Source organism: Chenopodium quinoa, unplaced genomic scaffold (assembly GCF_001683475.1).
Source record: "Chenopodium quinoa cultivar QQ74 unplaced genomic scaffold, ASM168347v1, whole genome shotgun sequence".
NCBI lineage: Eukaryota > Viridiplantae > Streptophyta > Magnoliopsida > Caryophyllales > Amaranthaceae > Chenopodium > Chenopodium quinoa.
In genome coordinates this window covers 4681312-4704298 of record NW_018745617.1, presented here as the reverse complement: position 1 = coordinate 4704298, position 22987 = coordinate 4681312, and the positions used below count along the sequence as shown (strand labels likewise).

The following is a 22987-nucleotide window of genomic DNA, read 5'->3' as shown; positions in this document are numbered from 1 at the left end:
CCCCCATGTAGCTCCGCTCATGCATCTAATCAAGATGACATCCAACTAAATAAAAATAAGTATACCAAGAATAACTTGCTCTAGTGGTAAAATTTGTGATTCACAACTATGAGATTGTGGACTTGTGAGACCAAACCCTACTAGAGTCACTTTAGGGCGGGGATTCCCTTACCCTCCCCCCTCCCCCCTAAATGTCTAGCCTACTAACTTAGGTCGGGTAGACCTGTAAGAAATATCGGCCTAATAGGAAACCTTTTCTTTATTACCAACCAAAAAGGAAAAACATAAGTATACATTTTGATCAAAATATTTATACTAATGCAGAGGCAGAGCTAATGAGGGACAAGTAGTAGCGGACCTACAAAAGCAAAAGGGGTATCACATGCTACTTCGAAAAAAAAAAACAAAAGTTGTTCAAAGAGACCGGTTATATGAAATAACTGGTCTCTTAGAGGCCACTAATAACAAACCTAGCGTTGTTCAGTGTGAATATAGAAGACACTTGTCATGTAAAAACAGGTCTCTTATATTCTGTTGTTTTTCACGTTCAAATAAAATAGGTCTCTTAGGTTTTTTTATTTTTTTATTTTTTTTTTAAAATTGAATCAAATTACATTTACTTATTTTTGTACATAATTTTAAATTTTTTAAAGACCCCCATGTAAGTTATATTTTCTTTTTATATATAAGTTAATAATACTTCCTCCGTTTTTTTAAGATGCAACACACCCTTTAGCGCGGTTATTAAGAAAGATGGGGTTTACATGATATAATATACTTTAAAATAGGATAAGTGGTTGTTAGGAGTGTAATTTAGTGGGCCATGTGCTTTAAATAAGGGAAATAGTATAGTTTTTTTTCCTAAAGTAACTTTCCTTTTATAGTGTGTTGCAAGTATTGTGACATTTCCTTTTTAGGAAAGTGTTGCAAGTAAAAGAAAACGGAGGAAGTATAAATTACCATATAGTTGTTTCAAAAAAAAAATAACCATATATTTTTAAACCTTATGAATAGTACATTCAGAATACATATATACAAAAGTATACTATTAAACCTATGGTATACTTTTTTTTAACGGATATGGTATACATTTTAATTTGATCTTATTGATAGCTAGAATATAATTTATTCCATATTTGTGAAATAAACACATTAATTCCTAATATAGTTACATATTTTAGAATTTATGAAAATTTTTAATACTTAAAAAATTAATCTTCCAAAATGAATTTTTAAGATTTAAAGGCTAATTATTAAAGGATAATACTAGTATATAATATAATTTTTTTTCTAAATTTGTTTTATTATTATAATTGTTATTATTTTATGCTACCCTTAATTCGAATTCCTTGATCCATAACTGGGGACAATGGGGGACAGCTATTCTTAATAAAAAATCAAGTTAATAATAAATAAATGTTATTGCATGCATAAAATAAAATCAACATTTTAGATGGCTCAGTGGTAAATCCAATTTGTAAAACTCTATCGGGTACGCGGCCATGGGCGTAGGGGTGAAAGTTCGGTTTTCGGTTTGGTTTATAGGCCAAACCGAAACCGAACCACCCTAATTCGGTTTTTGGTTTTTGGAAACCAAACCGCACCACTTTACTTTTGAAACCAAACCAAACCAAACCATATAAATTTCGGTTTCAAAAGAAAAAACCGAACCAAACCGAATTTTTTTGGGCCTTGTTTATTTGGGCTTTAATCTGCAATTTTTGTGGGCTTAAATCATATAAATATTATATTCATCAACATATGTAGTAGCATAAATGCTTAATGAGATTTAAACAACATTAACAAGTTCTAAAACTTCAAAGTTATAATTCAAAGTTTTAAAAGTTCAACACTTCATCCAAAAAAAAAAAAAATTGTTCAACATTACAACTTTAACAATTGTTTAACAGCAGTAGCAACAAGCAGCATAGACCAAGTTCTAAAAGGCAGTAAAAAAAGTAGCAACAAGCAGCATAGACCAAGTAGCAACAAGCAGCAGGGCAGCAGCAGCATCATAACAGCAGGTCAGCAGCAAAAGCAGTGATAGAGCAAGGCAGTAGCAAGTCTGGCAAGTGGCAACAGCAAGTCAGCAATGAGCAAAGAGCCACATCAGTCTATTATTTCAAGCACTTCATCAATATCAGCATCACCAACTGCCATATTCTTCAAGTCTATCATAATTCATAACAAAAATAACCAAGTTAAAAATATATACACATAATGAAAATAAGTAACTTATGATTAGATGTTCTTATATATTACCCTCTTCAAGAAGCTCAACTTCCTCTAAACATTCTTCAATACTTGGAAATGGTGAAGCACGTAACCAATTTTGAGCACAAACAAGACCTTCTACAACTCGAGGAGTTAATGAGCTCCTAAACTGATCTAGAACCCTGCCCCCAGTGCTGAATGCACTCTCAGAAGCTACTGTCGAAACAGGGACAGCAAGAACATCACGGCCAATTCTCCCCACAGTAGGAAACCTTGAACAATTGAACTTCCACCAGCTCAAAATGTCAAATTCATCAATATCCTCCGCTGTATCCTCCTCCAAATATTTGTCTAACTCTATTTTTGCATCTCCATCTCTCTCACACTTGTGTTTCTTATACTTACTCTTTAAGACTTCAATCTTTTTATGTTTGGGACTCAATGGAGTTTTGCCATCCTTACTTGAAGACACTTCCTCCCTATTCACATCATTACTAGAAGAAACACGATACTCCTCATACAAAGCATTCAAAGCTACCTTCACATTATCAACTAACTTTGATGCAACAATAGGGTCATAAATTTCAGTTATCATCCACTCAACATAATCAAGCTTATAACGAGGATCAAGGACAATGGCAATAAAAATCAGGAGGTTTATTTTTTCTGGATCACCCCAATACTTTTCATATTTTTCTTTCATTCTACAAGCCATAAGACACATATCCACATCATCACTTGAAACCAAATCTTTCATAAGTACAGCAACACTCACCAATTCATGAAAAAACAAATTCAAACTGACATATAAAGAGCCAGAGACATGCAAGGTCAGATCATAAAAGGCTTGTAGAAATTCAGAAAGTCTTCTTACATTATTCCAATCATCAGAATCTGGGCTACCCTTACCATCCCTCTCATTCAAATCAACTACATAGTGAGGGTCTTCCCCAGAATACCTCTCAAAAGCATCTTGAAGCTCAATAGCAGCATTCAACATCAAATAGGTGGAGTTCCACCTAGTAGGCACATCAAGGCACAATCCCTTTTTTGTGTTGATTTTTTCATCTAAGACACATTTTTTAAACCTTTGCAACCTAGCAGGAGATTGTTTGATAAACCTAACAGCATGCCTAACACGTTGAACCGACTCATTAACAGTTTTCAACCCATCAGAAACAACCAAATTGACAATGTGTGCAACACAACGCATGTGAAGGAAACGACCCTTAAGAACCCCAGTTTTCCACCCATTTATTTTCCTTCTCATATACCCAATTGCAGTATCATTTGAGCTAGCATTATCAACTGTTATGCACATGACATTTTCAAGCCCCCAATCAAGCAAACACTTTTCAATTTCTTTGCCAATATCATCACCCTTATGACTAGAAATAGGACAAAAATTCAGAATTCTTTTGTGTAATTTCCAATTATTATCAATAAAGTGGACAGTCAAGCACATGTAATTGATTTGTTGTATAGAGGTCCATGTATCAGTGGTTAAAGAAACTCTTGAATTACACCTTTTTAACACATTTTTCAGCTTTCGTTTTTCAGTTAAATATGTTTCAAAACAATCTTTGGCTACTGTAATTCGAGAAGGAACATTAAATCTAGGCTCTATTACACCACAAAAATGTCTAAAACCTATACCTTCAACAAACTTAAATGGAAGTTCATCAACAATCACCATAAATGACAAAGCTTTTCTAATACTACCAGCATCAAATTTGTGGTATGTCAACCCACTAGTACCACCACTTGGTTCTTTAGCACTTTTAAATGAAAGCAAACTTTGTTTTGAATCTTTAGGGGTGTTAAAGGGATACTTACGACATCGCGAAATATGAGCCCATAACACACTAGTGCCGTTTTTCTTTGCCCCACACTTGTAGCTCATCCCACAATACTTGCAAATTGCCTGCATTCCAGAAGGTAAGTCTTCTTTATCAAAGTGCTCCCAAACTTCAGAGCGTTCTTTCATCCTCTTCCTTTTTGCTCCCTGTTCTTTTTTCTGATTTTGAGAGACTTGGTCAGTCTCATGTTCGGATTGAGGCTGGTCAGGAACACCACCCACGTTGGTTGTCATTCAATAATTCGTGGTTGAATAACAATCTGTAAGAATACATGCAAACTCATAAATTAAGAATATTGGATCTTTTAAAGGGAATAATAATTATACCCCTAATAAACAAAATCAGTAGTAACTGGCTAACTAAACCAAAGACAATAACAATTTAGCAATAATAATTAGCCCCCTAAGATTCCACCCCACCACCCAAAAACAATCAAATTAAGCACTAACTGACTAACTGTACCCAAAACAAGTAAAATCAAAATTAACAATAATAACAAAGATCAACAATCTAATAAACACTTATCAAGACAATGATAATGCTATTAATCATGCGAACCCTTGAATTAATAACTAACTAATAATCTGAAACAATCTTCAACAGAGTCCAATCGAATAGAGCTTCAAAATACCAGAAAATTCAGAATGTTTTACTAGACCAAAACCCTAATCAGAATGTTTTACTAGACCAAAACCCAAAATACCCTTGAATAGACCAAAACCCCGAAGCATCAAAATACCAGGAAATTCAGAATGTTTTACTAATTTGTACAGAATAGAAAATTCAGAAACAACATCGCAATATGAACATCAAGCATAGATTAAAACCCTAATCAGAATGTTTAACAAATTTGTACATGTAATTTGCAGATTTTCGTAATTAACATTTAACACTAATCATAATTAAAACCCTAAAAAAATATGAACATCAAGCATAATCAAAACTTAAAAGCATACCTTTGGACGGTGGACGGTGTCACAGTGAACGCCTGAACGAGTGCGCTGTGCCGGTGAACGATGGAGAATTGGAGAGTGAGAATTCTGAGAAACACAAAAGAGATGATTGAGAAACTGAGAAGGTGAGGGTGAGAGACTGAGAAATTCGCAATGAGGGTAGGGTAAGAGGCGAACTGAGGAAGTCAGGAGAGAGAATCAGAGAATGAGGGTTAGGGTTTTTTTTTTTTTCCTTATATACTGGGCCTAAATTTCGGTTTTCGGTTTTTTTCGGTTTTCCATTTCCTCAAACCGAAACCAAACCGAAAACCGAAATATTTTTTTTTAAAAAACCGAACCGAACCACTTCAAAAAAAAAAACCGAACCATATTTCTTATTCGGTTCGGTTTTCGGTTCGGTTCGGTTTTAACCCGAATTTGTTTCACCCCTACATGGGCGGGATCAAACCTTTCCTATTATATTTTTATCCCCTTCTGAATGTGTGAAGTACATATAGATTCTTCCTGCATGCAACATTTTACCTTTTTCCTTTAACTTTTATCATCATTCTATACATGTGTAACCTTTATTTTTCTATATATATGTATAAGACAATTTGTCATCGAATTTTTCTTAACAATAAACTATAGTTGTAGAGAATCATAATATAAAGTGCATTTAATTACCTATATTAACTTATATTCAAATTTATCGAAAATTCAAATCTATCAGTAAATATTTCAAGATCCGTCACGGTTCAAGTACTAGTAATGTATCATTCGAAGGTAAAAACTAAAAAGTTTTGTTTTTATTTATTTTATCTTTTGAATTAATAAGTATTTTTGATGTTTGATTTATAAATTAAAACTTTAATTATTAATCTAGCTGCGTGTTCAAGTAAGTATATATTTTTCCAACACTTTTGTCAAACTATGTATGTATGTTCATTTGTACCCCCGACTTGAAATTCCTGGTTCCGCCATTGTACTCATCCATAGTACAAATTGTGTAGTATGCATATAATAAAATTATACTCCATTTACATTTGAGAAACGAAGTTGTATGTTCTATATATATATTTTTATTTTATTTGTTAAAGAGAGGGCAAAGCCTATAGAAAGAATAAACAAGCACAAACAGATAACAAGAAAAAAACGAAAACAGAAAGCAAGAAAAAAACTAAGCACTACAAGCAGCCCATGAGTACTACGCCTTCTTCACTGGAACAAGCCGAGCACGAGCCACGTCACTGAGGTCCTCCAATAAAACGACACCAAGATCCCTAGGGACCGCTTCAAACACTACCAACTTTTGAGATGAGTTGACACCAAAATTAGCTAACCAATTAGCCGCATGATTGACTTCTCTATAACAATGATGCGCTCTAACTTCCCAGCCCTGTCTCAATATGATAGCTTTGGACTTACGAACAATAAGAATGAAAGGGGAGTGAGCAGGATAGTGCTCAACCAAAAGACGAACCACAACCTCCGAGTCAATAGAGACTAGCACCTGTTGTATCCAGCATTCTAGGCAATTGCAAGACCCCTTAGAACTCCCAACAGCTCGGCCTTGTGTATTCGAATAAATGCCACAATCAGCATCAAACATCACGAATATCTCTCCACCACTTCCCCTAATCAATCCTTCAGCCCCTACTTGCCCCGAATTTCCTTTGGATGCTCCATCCGTGTTGAGTTTAACCTATCCCTCTCTAGGGAATTGCCACTTGATGAAAACTTCATTCCTTTTGCTTCCCATATCCTCACCAATTTTGTTGGAGTTATCTATTGCTCTATTAATATCATCACCTCTAGCAATGAGAAAGGCTTGTTGATCAAAGGGGATATTAACATCTCTTGAGAACACTCTTTCGTTTCTCCATCTCCACAGCCACAAACAACAAAATGCAAACATAGTTGGTCTACTATCTCCAGCTAGAGATTTACTAGAAGCTATACCATTGAGAAGCCACTCGGTACATGAAAAAGACAATTGAATTTCATAGTCTTTCCACTCCAATTTACGCCATACGCAAGTAGCAATAGGGAACCTTCTTAATATATGATCAATATTCTCTTCATCTACTCCACACACCCCACATCGAGATTCATTGGTCAATTTGCGAATAAATCGATTTGAGTTGGACATTAACCTATCTTGAACAGCCAATCACAAGAACATACGAATTCGTTGAGGAACTCTAGCTCTCTAAATACTCTACCAACCCTAAGATTTATCAAAAGGTACATTTTCTCCCCTTTTAATAATCTTGATATCGGAACTAATAGAGAAGCCCCCTTATGGGGTTCCCTTTCAGAAAATCTCATCTATCGCATCTTCATCCTCAGATAATTCATGAGAAGCGATGGTTGTCAATGTCTTAGCATCAAAATAATCTGCAATAGGTTCATATTTCAAACCAGTATTGACATCCCAAAACACACGCACATAAGCTTCTTGTATATCCAATGGAGGAGTAGGGTCTGCTACCTCCAATAGGGGGGATTTAATCACCTAACTATGCTTCCAGAAAAGCGTTTTATCCCCCCTTTCCACTGCCATACTAATTCCTTGTCCCAAAATATCAATATTCTCGATAATCCCCTTCCAAGCATTTAAAGCATCCGGTTTCTTTCTAAACATATCAATATCACATCGTCCTCCACAATATTTATTGCGAGGCACTCTTGACCACAAAGCATCTGATCCATCAACACTCTCCACCCTAATTTTGTAAGAAAAGCCTCATTGGCTTGTCTCATAGAATAAAGACCAAAGCCCCCTTCTCTCTTAGGCTTTGCAACCGTTTTCCACGCAACTAAGTGGATTTTTCGATCCTCATCATCACCACCCCAAAGAAATCACCTCGTTTTTTTTATCAATTTCATCACAAGTAGAATGAGGTATTTTAGTGGTTTGCATAGTGTAGTATGGTATGGAACACAAACAAGCTTGAACAAGAGTGTTTTGTCGTGCCAGAGACAGAGTCTTAACCTTCCACTTCGATAACTTCGAATTAACCTTCTCCACTAAGTATTGGTAATCTTGCTTGGTTGTTCTACCAGTATTGGTTGGAATACCAAGGTATTTACCTAGGTCATCCGTGACAGACATGTTCAAAGTGTCACAAATAGAAGCCTTAATATCATTGTGAGTATTGTCCGAGAAGAAAACACACGATTTGTCAAAACTTACTTTGCTTACTGATGCCGCAAATAACCTGTCAAGGCAGCCCTTCATACACATATATTCCTCAATCGACGCTTCACAAAACAAAATAAGGTCATCTTCAAAAGCAAGGTGGGAAATATCTGGGACATTCCTACTTGCCCTAGCCGCCTTCCAAGCCCCAAACCTGACTTCTTGTTTGATAAGATGAGCTAATCTTTCCATACATATCACATATAAATACGGAGACAAAGGATCCCCTTGACGGATACCTCGACTAGGGGTAAAGCTCCTCGTAGGCTCTCCATTATTCCACAAAATTTGTAAAGAGGTCGAAGTCACACAATTCATAACCACATTGACCATGGCTTGAGGAAGCCGAAGTTCCAAAATAGATTCTCTAATAAAAGACCATCGAAGACGATCATCAAAATAAATCTTGACGGCTATAAAACCCACTTTGCCTTGTTTACGACGCATATAATGCAACACCTCTTGAACAATAATAATGATATTGTCTGTAATTTGACGCTTAGGAACAAAGCTGCATTGAGTAAAAGACACAAGAGAAGGGAGAAGCAGTTTCAACCTATTAACAATGACCTTAGTTACAGTTTTATAGGTGATATTACAAAGACCAATGGGACAAAATTTATTTGCCTTTTGAGGTACATCAACCTTCGGAATGAGGACTAAAAAAGCATCATTCAACCCCGAAGGAAACGATTTACCCTTGAACACCTCCTTCACTAAACTAATCACACTTGGCGCCACTAAATCTTAACAATTCTGATAAAAGAGGGGTTGAAAACTATCCGGCCCAGGAGCTTTAAATGGTTTCATGCTCATAAGTGCTCTTTTAATCTCACAATCCGCAAAAGGTCTATTTACCAAACTCCAATCTTCATCACCAATTAAAGGAAACTGATCAGATAACAATTTTTCACCAGTAAAAGTCATAGGCTCTTCTTGAAACAAATTGTGCTAGTACTCCACCACCAAATCCTTTACTTGATTCGGACAATTCAACCAAACACATTCGAGTCTTATAAAGTCTCAATTCTATGATTCCTCCTTCGAATAATGGTAGAAAGGTGGAAATATCTTGTGTTTCGATCACCATCTCTTATAGCCTCCATCCTCGATTTCTAGAACCATGGACCCTCAGGCCGGTGGCGTGGCTCGGTGGTGGAGGAGCCTCAGGGGGGTGGCGCGGCTAGGAGGTGGAGCAACCTCAGGGCGGTGGAAGGATTTTTCGAACTATGTAGGTGGTTTTCGAAAGAGAAAGAAAGGGAAAACAGAGAGAGGAAGGGTTAAAGGCGGTTTTCGAAACCTCTGGTGGCCGCCGGTGAAGGTGACGGCTGTGGTGGAGGGAGAGAGAGGAAAGATTGAAGGATGTTCTTTGCCCAGCTCTAATGAAACAGTAAGCTAAGTGAGAAGGAAGGACTGAATGAAAGAGAAAGAGAGGAAGGAGAAGAAGTAAGAAACCGCGATTTTTTTTTAAAATGGGTCTGGTTCAATTGGAACCAGTTTAAACCGGTGCCTTTTTAATTTTAGGCACCGGTTCAGGCCAAACCGGTGCCTTTTCTCTTCTTCTAAAATCCCGCCCATTTCTACACCGGTTTTGGCCACCGGTTTGGCCTGAATCGGTGCCATATAGGGGGTGCCAATTACTATTTTTCTACTAGTGGAAAATTATTTTTAGTAGATAAAGGTTTCCTTTGCCTACTATCCTTATCATTGCTAGGAGGTAAAGATACCTTTTCCTTACTAAATAATCTACACCCCAGAACAAGATCTGTATGGTCCACACTTTCCTTCTCAACTTCCGAAGATTCTCCAAGGTCAACAATTGACTTCCCATAATTATCTTTAGTAGAATCCATAGAGGATAAACTCTCTTGAGCAATCTTCTGAACTTCCGAAAATTGATCTTCCCCCAACTTTGCAGTCTCTATTGTATAGGATAGCTCCCACTGAACTATCATCTGGCTCCCAGGGTGCGCACTCATCGCTGAAAAAGAACAACTCGAGGGGCTCACCAGCTCGATAGAGTCAGCCTCCAGGTGAGACTCTCCACAAAGGAGATTGTACACCTATAAATAGAGGACAAAGCATAACGGAAGAGAGGTTAGATGCACAATTTATTACACTCTACATCTCTCTAAGTACACTTTCTCTCTCTAAATATATTCTAACTTAGGCATCGGAGGGGGGTTCCTCGAGCCACCCCCGAGGGAAATTCACGTGTGCTGCCTTGCGTAGGTTACCAACGAGACCCAGCTCGTGCCAGCAAAACCCTTGGATCCACACCTAGAACAATTGGCGCTAGAAGGAGGGGTAGTATCATCTAACCTGAGGTTCACTAGTTGAGCAAGGGACTAGTTGATAAACCACCATGGCTGGAGAGGAAGCTTTGCAAACACCCGTATCTAAGGCTAGTGACGCTGACCAAAAACCACAAAAAACACCGTCAGTAACTCTTGATCCAAAAGGATCAACCGTAAAACCCAAATCAACCATCTCACAAAAATCCAATCCCACCGGGTCAACGTCTGCTGCAACTAAGGCGGCGTCAAAACCAATCGATCCAATAGGATCCAATTCTTCTTTTAAGTTTGGAATGCCATTGAAAGGCGCGAACAACAAACCCATCATCTTAACACCAGTTACCCAAAAACCGCAACCCGTTAATATGCCAGCCCTTTTGCCGAACCTCTTTAAGTGCAGTAAAGAGTAGCTGTCAGTAATGATGACGGTCCTTACCAATTTCGGTAAGGGGACGAGCTCGCCACCAGTAAGAACAGCTGCAGAGCCAGCGCTTAAGAAGACAACACCCATAACTCTCACCCTGGAGCAAAAAGAGCTAGTCCAGCTGAGGTAGAAGGTGCTGGAACTAGAAGCTCGGAATCTGAACAGAGAATGGAGTGTAGATGAGGCAGCCTAAGCCTGGGGCAGCTCGGAGAGATGAGTAACTCGTAGCAGGTCACAGGCCTCTAAGCGAGGACCAAGTCGTGACAGGGGGAAACGAGCGTGAATTCAGGTCATTCCAGATGATTCCCCATTTCGTAGGGAGATTCTGAAAGAGTCGATGGAGAAAATAAAGATGCCCAATTGCAGGTACAGTGGAACCACCACACCTAAGAACCATGTGTCAACATTTGAAAACCACATGGTAATGTACACCATGACAGACTTAGTCTGGTGTAAGGCATTTCCGCCTACGTTAGAAGGTTTGGCAGTAGAGTGGTAGGGAACCATTCCAAAAGGATCCGTATACTCTTATAACCAACTGAAGAGAATGTTCATGGAGCTATTTGTCACCTTGGTGGATCGAACCAAAATGACCATCGAGCTGATGTCGTTGGTTCAAGAAAAAGATGAACCTCTGAGAGAGTTCATCACTAGGTTCAACAAAAGAAGCAACAACAATCCCAAACATGAGCCAAGAGGTAGCGCTGCTGGTTATGCAGAGCAGCTTGTAGCCAGACTGACCAATTAAAGCCTATATGGGGCGGAAGAGCCTCAAAACACTGACTGAAGCGCTGGGATAAGCGTACGAGTTCATAAAAGAAGATGAAACATATAGGGTAATGCTGAACAAGAAAGCACCTATTGACCATTTAAGCGGGAAGAAGTCACCTGAGCTGAGAATACAACTAAGGTGGACCAGCCCAGCAGAGCTGAGCAAGGTCGGAGGGACGTAGACAGAGTGGTCGGGATGAGAAGGTCGGATAAAAAACGAGGAGGCAGACCAGGGAGGTTTAACCACTACACCCCGCTCACTCATTCAAGATCTCATATTTTTAGCACGAACAAAGTTGATGACAAATGGCAGAGACCGCCTAGAATGGTGAACATAAATTGCGACCCAAGTAAGTGGTGTGATTTCCACAAGGACCACGACCATACCACTGATGAATGCACCCACTTGAAAGACTACATAGAGGACTTAGTCCGCAGAGTATATCTGAATCAGTTAAAGCAACACTCTGAACCTTCAAGAGAAGTGAAGAAGATAGGTCTGGCCATGACCGTAGAGGAGGTCACCGTGGTCAAGCTGAGGGTAAAGACCGAGACAGCAAGCCAGAGGGTTGAGTATATGTAATCAAGTGGGGAGAAGTGCATGGTGGGACCATGAATAAAGCGGGGGCCGACTTACGAGCAATGATACACCATATCAATTACAATGAGAAGCGCCGGTGGCTGCCTCACCCCCGCAGCCACAAGCTACATTTGATGAGCATGACCAAAAGGAATATTTTACCCTCCTGATGACCCTCATGAGAATCGCAAATTGGGAGGTGGACAGAGTACTGATAGATAGTGGCAGCTCAGCCAACATCATATACATCAGCGCATTCAAGAAGCTGAAGCTAGACAAGAAGGACCTGAAAAGGGTAGGTTATGAAGTCACCGAATTTAACAGGTCCGGGCTCCCAGAGGGTATAATCGAATTGTTAGTCCGAGTAGGGGAAAGGTCAAGGAAACGCTATGTCCGAGCAGACTTCCTAGTGATAGATTCCCCATCACCCTACAATGTAATCATGGGATGACCGCTCATCCATAAGATAGGCGGAGGGGAAGCCAAAAGATAACTCAATAATGTTACATAACAGGCCTAAAGCAGCCTGCTAGGACCAGACAACAGCCAGGTTCAGAGCCCAAGTCCGCTAAGCATGCTGCAAGAAAATCAAGGAAGAGGAAGCGAGAAGAGTATTAAAGGAAAAAAGACAAGCAGAAGTTAGCTATGGAAAACTTCGAACCTGCAAAAGAGGAGGTAGCTAGACCACTTCCCAACGGGGAGGATGTAATTGTCATGCTCACAGAAGGTGAGAATTCAAGGACAGTAAAAATTGGAAAAGTGTAGGGAATATTTCAAGCATCCCACACTTGAGCCCCACTATGATCACACACTTAAGTATGGTGGCGTCCAAAGGGAAGGAAGCTAGAGCAAAAGAGTCGCTAACAAGTTTTAGGAACTTGTAAACTGTTCATAGGGTGAAGGTTACATCCCTTCACGATCCATGAGATCGCTAACTCCATAATTGTCTAGAACAATGACTGGATATTTCATATTTGGGGATGAAGGTACAAATCCAACCTAAAAGAGATAGAACCTGCCCTAAAAATAGGCCTCTACTTTATTCTTCTCATATTCATGTGCGCTTTCGGACTAACATACAATCAATAGGTTAACCCTAAACCTGCTAAATCTATGTTGGTTGAATATTAATGCACAAACAAATCTAATTGTTCCAGGTATGGATCCAAGGGTTTTGTTAGGTGAGCTGGGTCCCGTCGACAACCTATACACGGTAGCACACGTAAATTGCCCTCGGGGGTGGCTCGAGGAACCCTCCTCCGAAGCTTAAGTTAGAGAGTGTTTAGAAAGAGAAAGTGTACTTAGAGAGATACAAAAAGTACAATAACTTTAGTGTCTAACCTCTTTTCCGCTGTACCTTACCCTCTATTTATAGGCGTATTATCTCCTTTATGGAGAGTCTAGCTTGGTCAGCCCTGCGGGCTGACTCCATCAGGTTGGAGAGCCCTTCGTAGCTACCTTATTTGCAGTGAGTGCGCACCTTGGAGGCTGGGCGATAGTTCAGCGGGAGCTATGCTATACAACTAGCCCCTCAAGATGTGGTATGAGATCACTCATGCCGACTCTTTATATGCAGCGTAGCCTTCTTAACTGAGCCCAGTTGGGAGGAATAGCTCAGCAAGAACTATCCCCTACAACTAGCCCCCCAAGAGATGGCGTGAAGTTTATTCATGCCAGCTATTCTGAGCGTATATCCTTATCAGCTATGGATCAACGGGTTGTCTGGCTGAATTATCCTGCACACTCCTAGCCCCTCAAGTCTCTGGGTTGTTGCTGCGATCCGGAGACTTGGGAGGCAGGTCCTGTTTTTGATGACGATGCCTTTGTTGTCGTTTGGATTTTGTATTGTCTCTGTTCTTGCCTGTTGGACGCACATTCGGCTGGGACTTGTTTGGACTGCAGGGGGAGTTTTTTATAACTCCTACTGAAGTCTAAGAAATGACGAGCATACGGAGAGGAATTTCGATCACTCCCGCTTAAGTTTGAGAAATGACGAGCTTGGAGGAATTCCAATCACTCCCGATGAAGTCTGAGAAATGACGAGCTTGGAGGAATTTCGATCACTCCCGCTGAAGTCTGAGAAATGACGAGCTTGGAGGAATTTTGATCACTCACGCTGAAGTCTGAGAAATGACGAGCTTGGAGGAATTTCGATCACTCCCGCTGAAGTTTAAGAAATGACGAGGTTGGAGGAATTTCTTTCACTCCCGCTGAAGTGCATGTTTTTTTTTTGGCGGGAATAGTATTTTCATGTGTGGGATATGTGTTGATGATCCAGGCTGTCAGTTTTAATTTACTGAAGTGACATGGCAGTTTGGCTTTGCTTCGTTTCTAACTGCCCCTTTACTTTGTATTAAATTCACTGTCCACCACTTTTTACACATTTCTTTTACTTCCCTTATTTTTTCATCTTCCCCTCTTCATTACTTTTTTACTTTAAAATCTTCGCTCTTCATTTCTCCTGTTCAGGTGCTCGTGTTCCTCCATTATTGTGGTAAGTTTCCGCTTTCTTCGTCTTTGTTTTTGCTTCAACTTTCTCCCATACTCGCTTTTCTCTTTTATTTTTCCACTCTTACTTCTTTATTAATTTGTTTCTTCTTCTGTCTTTTTTTTTTTTTACTGCAGTTTCGAACTTTGTTTCATTTAGGCTTTTGCGTCCACCATTGTTGTTGTACTTTGTTGCTTCTGCAACTTTTCTCCTAAAGGTACTTACTTTGTACCTTTTTGTTGTATGTATTTTCCCAATTTCGCCTCTTTTTGTGTTTTTTCTAACCAAGGTTGTATCTTTTGATTCGCCCTAATTGAATTTGCCCAATTTTAATCCCCTTTATTGTTGTTGTAACTGCATTCCTGGTTCTTTTCCTTTTATTTCTTCATTGTTCTTGTTTCCTTAGACTGATCTTCGATTTGCGGCGCCCCATTGCTTTTTTCTTCTCTTCATGGGTGTTTTGTCTTTGTAGATTTCATAATGTCCGACGCTTTTGATAATCAAAACATAAGTGAGCCTCAAGTAGCCATTGAATCGGATTCAACTTCCCGATCATCTCCTTCAGGTGAGCGCCCTGCGCACACTCCTCTTGTTTCTCTTTCTTCTTCCCCTACTCCTATAGAAATGGTTATTCCTTCTTCCTGTCCCCCCGCTGCGAGCGGGACGGGTACTGCTGCGACAACCACTGCTGCATTTGGGTCAGGCAGTAGTAGCCCCGCTGAGGGTAGTGCCTTTCGCCCTTTCCAACGTGAGCCTCGCCCTGATTTCTTTGATCCCTACTGCGAGCGAGTGCTTATTAAGGATGGGATTCCTTTGTCCCACCTTACCCATTTAAGGCTGCGCACAATGCGCATAAAATGTTAGTTGATGCCGTTAAGGCTAATCCCCCTAACGTGTCTCTTGTTAGTCCTATTCCCCATGTTCAGCCTTTAAACAGTTTTGCTTGGCTTGATGACATGGCTGATGTGAATCGGTTTGACCATTATGTAGTGCGGGGTGGAAATATTGATACTCCATCACCTTCTCCCTCCTTATCTGCTCGAATGAGCAGGATGACTGAGTCCCCAGGCGATTGTTCTCTTTTCGATTGTCAGCCCACCTATGTGGTGGAGCCTGTTGAGGAGGGAAAGACTGAGTTTTTCTTGGATGACAAGTGCTACGAGCCAAAGAACTGTGTGTTGGACTCTCTCTGGCGCAAGGATGCAAGAAGGTTGAACCTTGCTTCTGTTGGGGAGAAGTTTTATGGTTTTGGGGAGGGCTACGAGCTGGTCTTGCTCACTGATAGTGCGAAGCTCTCTGCTCCCCTTGATGAGCACATTGTTGTGTTTGCGTCTTAGCTAGACTTGGGTCTGCGGTTTCCTCTTGACCCTAATCTGGAGAAGGTGTTCCGTGCCTTCAACATCTGTATTTCGCTACTGTATCCAGCTTCTCTTCATACCCTAATTTTCCTGCTCTGGTTCTTACAATTTCGGAGGTACCCTAATTCCTTGCACTTGTTTAAGTCTTTAATCAGCTTGAAAAGGTCTGCTTCTGGGACCGAGTCTAGGTGGTACTATGTTGCTCCTAAGGAGGGCAGGATCTTATCCTACCTAAAATTTGGTCGTTTTAGGGATTGGACTGGCAAATTTTTCTGGGTGAAGGTGCCTTTCACTTTTGCTGCGCCGCGCATTTTTATGGAAATCCATACTAACATGGCTGGAGTTACTGTCTCCCCCTGCGAGTCTGCCCGTGAGACTGAGGCTTTTAAGGCTCTACAGGGTGCGGGGACAGGTGATTCCAAATTTCCCAAGATCTGGCTACCCAACTCCATATACATTGTGGGTAACAAGCAGCTCTCTGCTATGCGTTTGTGTCGTACACATGAGCCGGGTAAGTTTCTTGGCTTTCTTTCGTTTTCTTCTTCTTTTTTCTCTTTTGTCTAAGTCTTTTACGTTGTTTTATTTTCTTGCCTTTCCCCCTTTTCAGGCTATGACAAGTTGGATAAGTGTATCCTTGGGCTGGCTAATAACTAGAGGGACCCTTTAAATGCTACTCCTGAAAATCCTCCTGAGCTCTTTGACACACTAGAGGTGTATACCGGCCCTCTGAAGAATGAAGTGCGTCTTGCTCCCGGTGAGCTGCGGGCTGTTTTTGTTACCGTGACTGTTGCTGACCGCGTAGGGTCCAGCCGTGCTGAAGTTGAGCCTTCATCCTCCACTGTTAGGAGTAGACATGATACTTGGCCTGCCCCTCGAAAAGCGGCTTCGGAGCGTGAGGCGTTAGTGGCACATGATGCTTCTCCTGAGAAGCAATCTGTTGCAGCTTCCGGCTGGGTGGCACCTCAGACCTCTACTGCAAAAAGGCAACGTGATCAAGCTTCTGATGATGCAAAGACTACCACTGATGACTTTGCGGATAGTGTTCTAAAGTTTCCCTCTAAGGAGGCTGAAACTACCGCTGCGGGCTTAAAGCCCAATTTTTCAACTGAGCATGTTCTGCTCTTTCCTTCTGATGTTGACAATGTTACTGCTACGAAGGACGCTGCTGATCCTTCTGCTGAAGTTACCGATTTCTAGTTTCCCGATGAGACTGTCAAGGAGCTTCCCAAGTTTCCGCCACGCCCTACTGAATTGAGAGGGCGGCTCCAAAGTGCGTCCAGAGGTGGGAATGCTCATGCAGGGGGTGCTCAAAAGCAAGATCAGCTAGTTATAGACCTGGAGGATGATCCTGTGACCTCCGCCCCTATTGAGGATGAACCCGCTACAAAGAAGGCTCGTACCTCCTCCGGCCTTGATCCCTTCGCTTCTCATTCTGCTAACACTAGGCTCCCTGGAGGGAATGCTGACGGGGGCATTGACACTCAGAATTCCAGTGAACTTAATCACTTTGTTCACCAATTCTTGAGTAATGCTTTTGAGAACCCCTTGTCTGCTACCTCGATCTTTGCTAGAGGTACTTTTTGCCCTACTAGAGCTATTAAGTTTTCTGAGGTTCTCATTGATGTCCATCTTCTCCTTGTCCTTTGTCCTGTTGGAGCTGAGGATGCTCCATTTTGGCCTGAGATGAACGTGAGGGCTAAAGAGTCTCTGCTTGTGGACGACTCCCAGAATGGCGATACTTTGGGGTACCGTTTGAATCAAAGAGTCCGTCTTCCAGCTGATTCTACGCGCAACTTAGTTAGCCTCCCTGCTGCTACGGCTTGCCATGACCTACAGAAGGTTTTTTCTCTTTTTCTTCGTTCGTTCCATTGTTAGTGTCTTATTTTGTTCTTTCCTTCCACTGATTTCTATCTTAGCTTACTCTTTTCTTTCTCTGTCCTTTTTTTGCAGTTTGTCAGGTTTGTTGGAGATTTATCCAATGCCTTGTTGGCAGTGGAGAAGGAGTATCATAATCAAGGACTGATCCTTTCTCAGAAGAATTTGGAGGTTCAGCAGGCTCGGTTGAGAAGGAAGCTATGGTTAGTGAGGTAACTCCTCTGAGGGAGAGGGCGGACGCCCTGCAGCTCTAGTTGGGAGAATTTCAGCTCACCCAGACCAAATTGAAAGAGCTGCGAGGAATAGTTGGGGACCTCTCAGGCCAAGGTGCAGGCGTTGGAAACAGAGATAGCTGACTTGCGAGCTGGGCATGTTACTGAACTAGAGACTACTAGGAAGGAGGCACTTAAGGCCTTCACACTCTCCCCGTTTTTTGCTAAGTTATTGGATGATCGCCATGATGGTGGTTGGGAGGCTGTGGCTCGGTGCGTGAGTAGCTTATACGGTGAAGGTGCGAAACAGCAAGCTCGTTTCAACACCTTCTGGGCCAAAGTAGAGTTTGTGGGCGAGGCTGGTTTGTTTGATTTTTCTGTTTACCACCCTCGTGCTGCCAGTTGCAAGGTTCCTAAGCATGGTGTGCTGAAATTGGAAGTTCTTCATTGTCCTGATGTTGCTAAAGCTATTGGGGTGGAGTTCTTGGCTGGTGGACAATAAAGGTTATGGCGGGTGTCACCTTCCTACTCCAGTGGTTACTCCGAGTTTCCTTCACCCAGATTTGTTGTAACTAGGTAGTTTTTGTTACTATCTTTGGGGTGTATAGCCGCCAATGATTATGTTTCTTTGTGTTTCCTCATAATACTTTGTCTTTTGTTGCCGGGTCTGTCCAGCTTAACTTGTATTTGTGCCTTTCTGGCTTTACTTGCTGAGTGTTTCCTTGTCTTAGTGGACGAGGGCTCAGCTTTGCATATGTTGTAACTAACCTGATGAATGTTTACCCTGCCTTGGTGGGTAGGGGTTCAACTTTGTATTGCATGTATTTATGTTACCTTGTTCCAGATTTTGCTTTGGGTGCTTGTGCCTTATGTACTCTGTTTAGGTTTGATAGAGACTCGTCTGCATGTTGATTAGTTTATTCAGTTGCTGCCTTTCTGGGCGTTACTTGGTCTGCTCTGCTGAGACTTACTTGTGTCAATTAGCTTTTTAACTGCTCGTTTAGTATCGTTCAGCTTTGTTTTGCTGTGACTTATTTATGTCGTTCAGCTTGTTTTGTTGTGAATTATTTATGTCGTTCAGCTTGTTTATGTTGCGACTTGATGTTGTGTGCCACTTACTCCTTTTTGTAAGGGCTTATATTTATCTGCTTCCTCCTCTTCTCCCTCTCGAAGAGGTGAGCTGGGTGGGACTAAGAGAACCTTAGTGTTTCCCACATAGCTCATCGTCTTCGTTTTCCCTGCCCTCTCCTGCTCAAGTTGAACGTGCCAGGCCTCCCCCTCAGGCGTCCCCGAGGTGGTGCCCTGTTTTACTTGGAGCATGTGAGGTTGGGTTTTTGGGAGGGATGTTTCTTCTTAGCTTAACGCTATTTTGTTGCTTTATGCTAGAGTGTTTTAGTACCCTCAGCACTTGCATTTTTGTTGCTCTCTTCTTTCCTTTTGTTTTTTTATCTTTACTTCTGTATGTTAGTATATGATGCTAAAGCATGATATATCAAAACAGGTTTACGCAATATACTCCTCACGTAGAGGCTTGTATTTCGTTAAATTAAAAATGGCTCATCTACCTTATTTAACATAACATGAACTTAATAGAGTTCTTGCAAAATTGAAATAGATGTCTCCGTTTCTACTTAAATTCTTGCCTTTTAAACAAAATATTTATTTAACACATCATCATTAAAACTATTTCTTAAGACCTGACCTTCTTGATCTGCGAGGAGGAATGCGCGTGGTCCTAATTGCTCATGAATGATGAAAGGACCTTCCCAATTGGATGACAGTTTTCCATGCTAATTTCCTCTTCCCACAGCTGCTGTCCTTTTGAGGACCAATTCTCTAGGCAGGAGCTCCCTGCGCTTGACCCTTTTATTGAAAGCTTTGGAAATCCTGCTCTTTTGGGCTGCCAACTTGAGGGCTGCTTTTAGCCTTACTTCCGGCAGGAAGTCTAGCTCTTCAAGCATGCGCTTTTCATTTCCTTGATGTTCATAATGTTGTATCCTCAGGCTGGGAATCTGCACCTCCTCTAGGACAATCACATCAGCCCCATAGGCCAGGGTGAAAGGGCTTTTACCAGTAGACTCTTTCTTAGTGGTTCTGTTTGCCCATAAGACCTTTGGGACTAGGTCAGCCCATAGGCCCTTGTGCTCCTCTAGCTTTCTCTGCAAGGCTGTTAGGATCAGCTTGTTTGCTGCCTCAGCTTGGCCATTACTCTGAGGGTGGCAGACTGAGGCACTTGCATACTTGGTGCCCATGTCCTCCAGATAATCCTTGATTGTGTCGCAGTCGAATTGACATCCGTGGTCAAATACTATGCACTGTGGCACTTCGAATCTTCTAATGATGTTCTTCCATATGAACGTCCTCACTTGGGGGGCCTTTATGTACTTGGTCGGCTCAGCTTCTATCCACTTAGTAAAATAGTCTGCCGCCACTATGAGGTATTTTCTATCCGCTGACCCAGTGGTGAACGATCCCAATATGTCCATTCCCCACTGGGCGAACAGAATCGGGCTGAGGATTGGAGTCAAATCATTTGCTGGCTGGTTTATAATTGGGGAATGCTTCTGACATTTGTCGCACTTTTTCACATATGCCAGCGCGTCTTGAGCTAGAGTTGGCCAGTATGCGCCTCTTCTTAGAACTTCTACTCCTATGTTTTTCCACCAATGTGGTTGGCATATATTCCTGAATGGGCTTCTTCCATAATGCTTTCCTGCTCCCACTCGGGAATACACCTCAGCAATGGTTTCGAGAAGCCTTTCTTGTTAAGCTCCCCGTTTATTACCACGTACCAATTGGCGTCTTTATTTACCTTTTTAGCTTGGACTTCGTCGTCTGGAAGCGAGCCATGAACTTTGTATGCCAGAATGTCTATGAACCAAGCTTGCTGCTGCCCAATGCAGTTCACCTGCTCCTTTTCGGCGATGCTGCTTTCCTCTCGGACTTCCACCATCATCGTCCTTGTGAGGCTCTGCAGGGTAGAATTGGCCAACTTTGACAAGGCGTTAGCCTGGGAGTTTTCCGCTCTGGGGACCAAGCCTATCTGGAAGTGAACCAGCTGGGCTGCCAGTTCTTTTATTTTAGTTACATATTTCAACATGGTGGGCTCCCTGATCTCGTATGCCCCCTTCACTTGACTGGCGACAAGCTGGGAGTCAGTTTGTAGATGGACTTTCCTGGCTCCGGCTGTGATACTCATACGCAGGCCTTCTAGCGTTGCCTCGTATTCTGCCTCGTTATTTGATGCTTTGAATTTGAACTTTATGGCGCACTTAAATACATTTCCCTCTAGGGATGTCATTATGATTCTTGCCCCGCTCCTTCCTTGGGCTGAGGATCCATCTACTTCTACCTTCCAGATCCCAACGTCATCTTCCTTCTCCTCATAACAGGCTTCCACGATGAAATCTGCCAAGGCTTGTGCCTTGATGGCTTCCCTGGGCTTGACCTCCAACTCATACTTAGAAAGCTCGATGGCCCATTTCAAGAGTCTGCCTGATGCGTCCATCTTCTGCAATGCTTTTTCCAGTGGGTGATTTGTGAGGATTTGTATTACGTGCGCGTCAAAATACGGTTTCAACTTCCTTGCTGTTGTGACCACTTCGGAGGTCTCAGTCAGTACGTGGATCACAAAGTATATTGGCCTTTGTTGCTTTTGCCTTTCCGCCAAGAGGACGGCTGCGATTGTCAGAATTGACGCGGAAATGTACAACTGCAATTTTTCTCTCAGCTCCGGGCTGATCATTGTTGGGATCTTAGTTAGATGCTCCTTGATACCCTCAAAAGCTTCTCTTTATGCGGCTCCCCATTTAAATTCTTTGTTCCCTTTCAACAGCTGGAAGAACCTGGTCAGTGCGGCCATTCTGCCTGTCGATCGCATGATGTCTTTAATAAATGTAGGCTCAGGTAGGCATAGGACTGCCTTAACCTTCTCAGGATTTGCGTCTATTGCTCTTTCACTGATTAGGAAACCTAAGAACTTTCCTGAACTCACCCCGAAGATACATTTCTTCGGATTGAGTTTGATGTTGTACTTTCTCAGAGTGGCAAATGTTTCTTCTAAATCCATGATATGCCCTGCCTACGTGACGCTCTTTACAATTGAGTCATCCACATATACTTCCACATTTCTACCCTTCTGGTGCATAAACACTTTATCCATTGTCTTCTGGAAAGTTGATCCTGCATTCTTCAACCCAAAGGGCATAACTATGTAATTGTACACTCTCCCTTCAGTGATGAATGCGGTTTTCTGTCTATTTGGGGTGTGCAGGCTGATCTGATGGTATCCTGAGAAGGCGTCCATGAAGCTCAGCATGGCGGGCCCACTGGTTGAGTCTATAAGCTGATCTATTCGTGGCAGCGGGTAACAATCTTTCGGGCAGGCTTTGTTGAGGTCGATGAAATTAACACACATTCTCCACTGACCATTCGCCTTCTTGACCATGACTACATTGGCCAACCACTCTGGATAATCACAAGGTTCAATGAATCCCGCTTCCAAAAGCTTTTCTACTTCCTCCTGGATGGCTTGGTTTTTCTCTGTGGAGAAGCTTCGCTTCTTGTGCCTTACTGGCTTGATATCCTCCCTCACGTTCAGCGTGTGGAGTATGACCGCGGGGTCAATTCCAGGCATCTCATCTGCTGAAAACGTGATATCCTCAACAGTTCTATGAGGTGCACACCTACAACTAGGTCAATATCCTTCCCGATTTTCACCATTCTTGATGGGTCGCCCTTGGTGAGCTCAACTGTAACGTGCTCCCCGCTGC

At 41.7% G+C, this 22987-nt stretch overlaps 1 protein-coding gene across 1 annotated transcript; it reads right to left on the bottom strand.

The window, feature by feature from the left end:
• Positions 1 to 20865: 20865 nt before the first annotated feature.
• LOC110716764 lies at positions 20866 to 21960 on the bottom strand. The gene has a single exon (XM_021895397.1). It carries the CDS (start codon positions 21958 to 21960, stop codon positions 20866 to 20868), a length of 1095 nt encoding a protein of 364 aa, XP_021751089.1.
• Positions 21961 to 22987: the final 1027 nt, after the last annotated feature.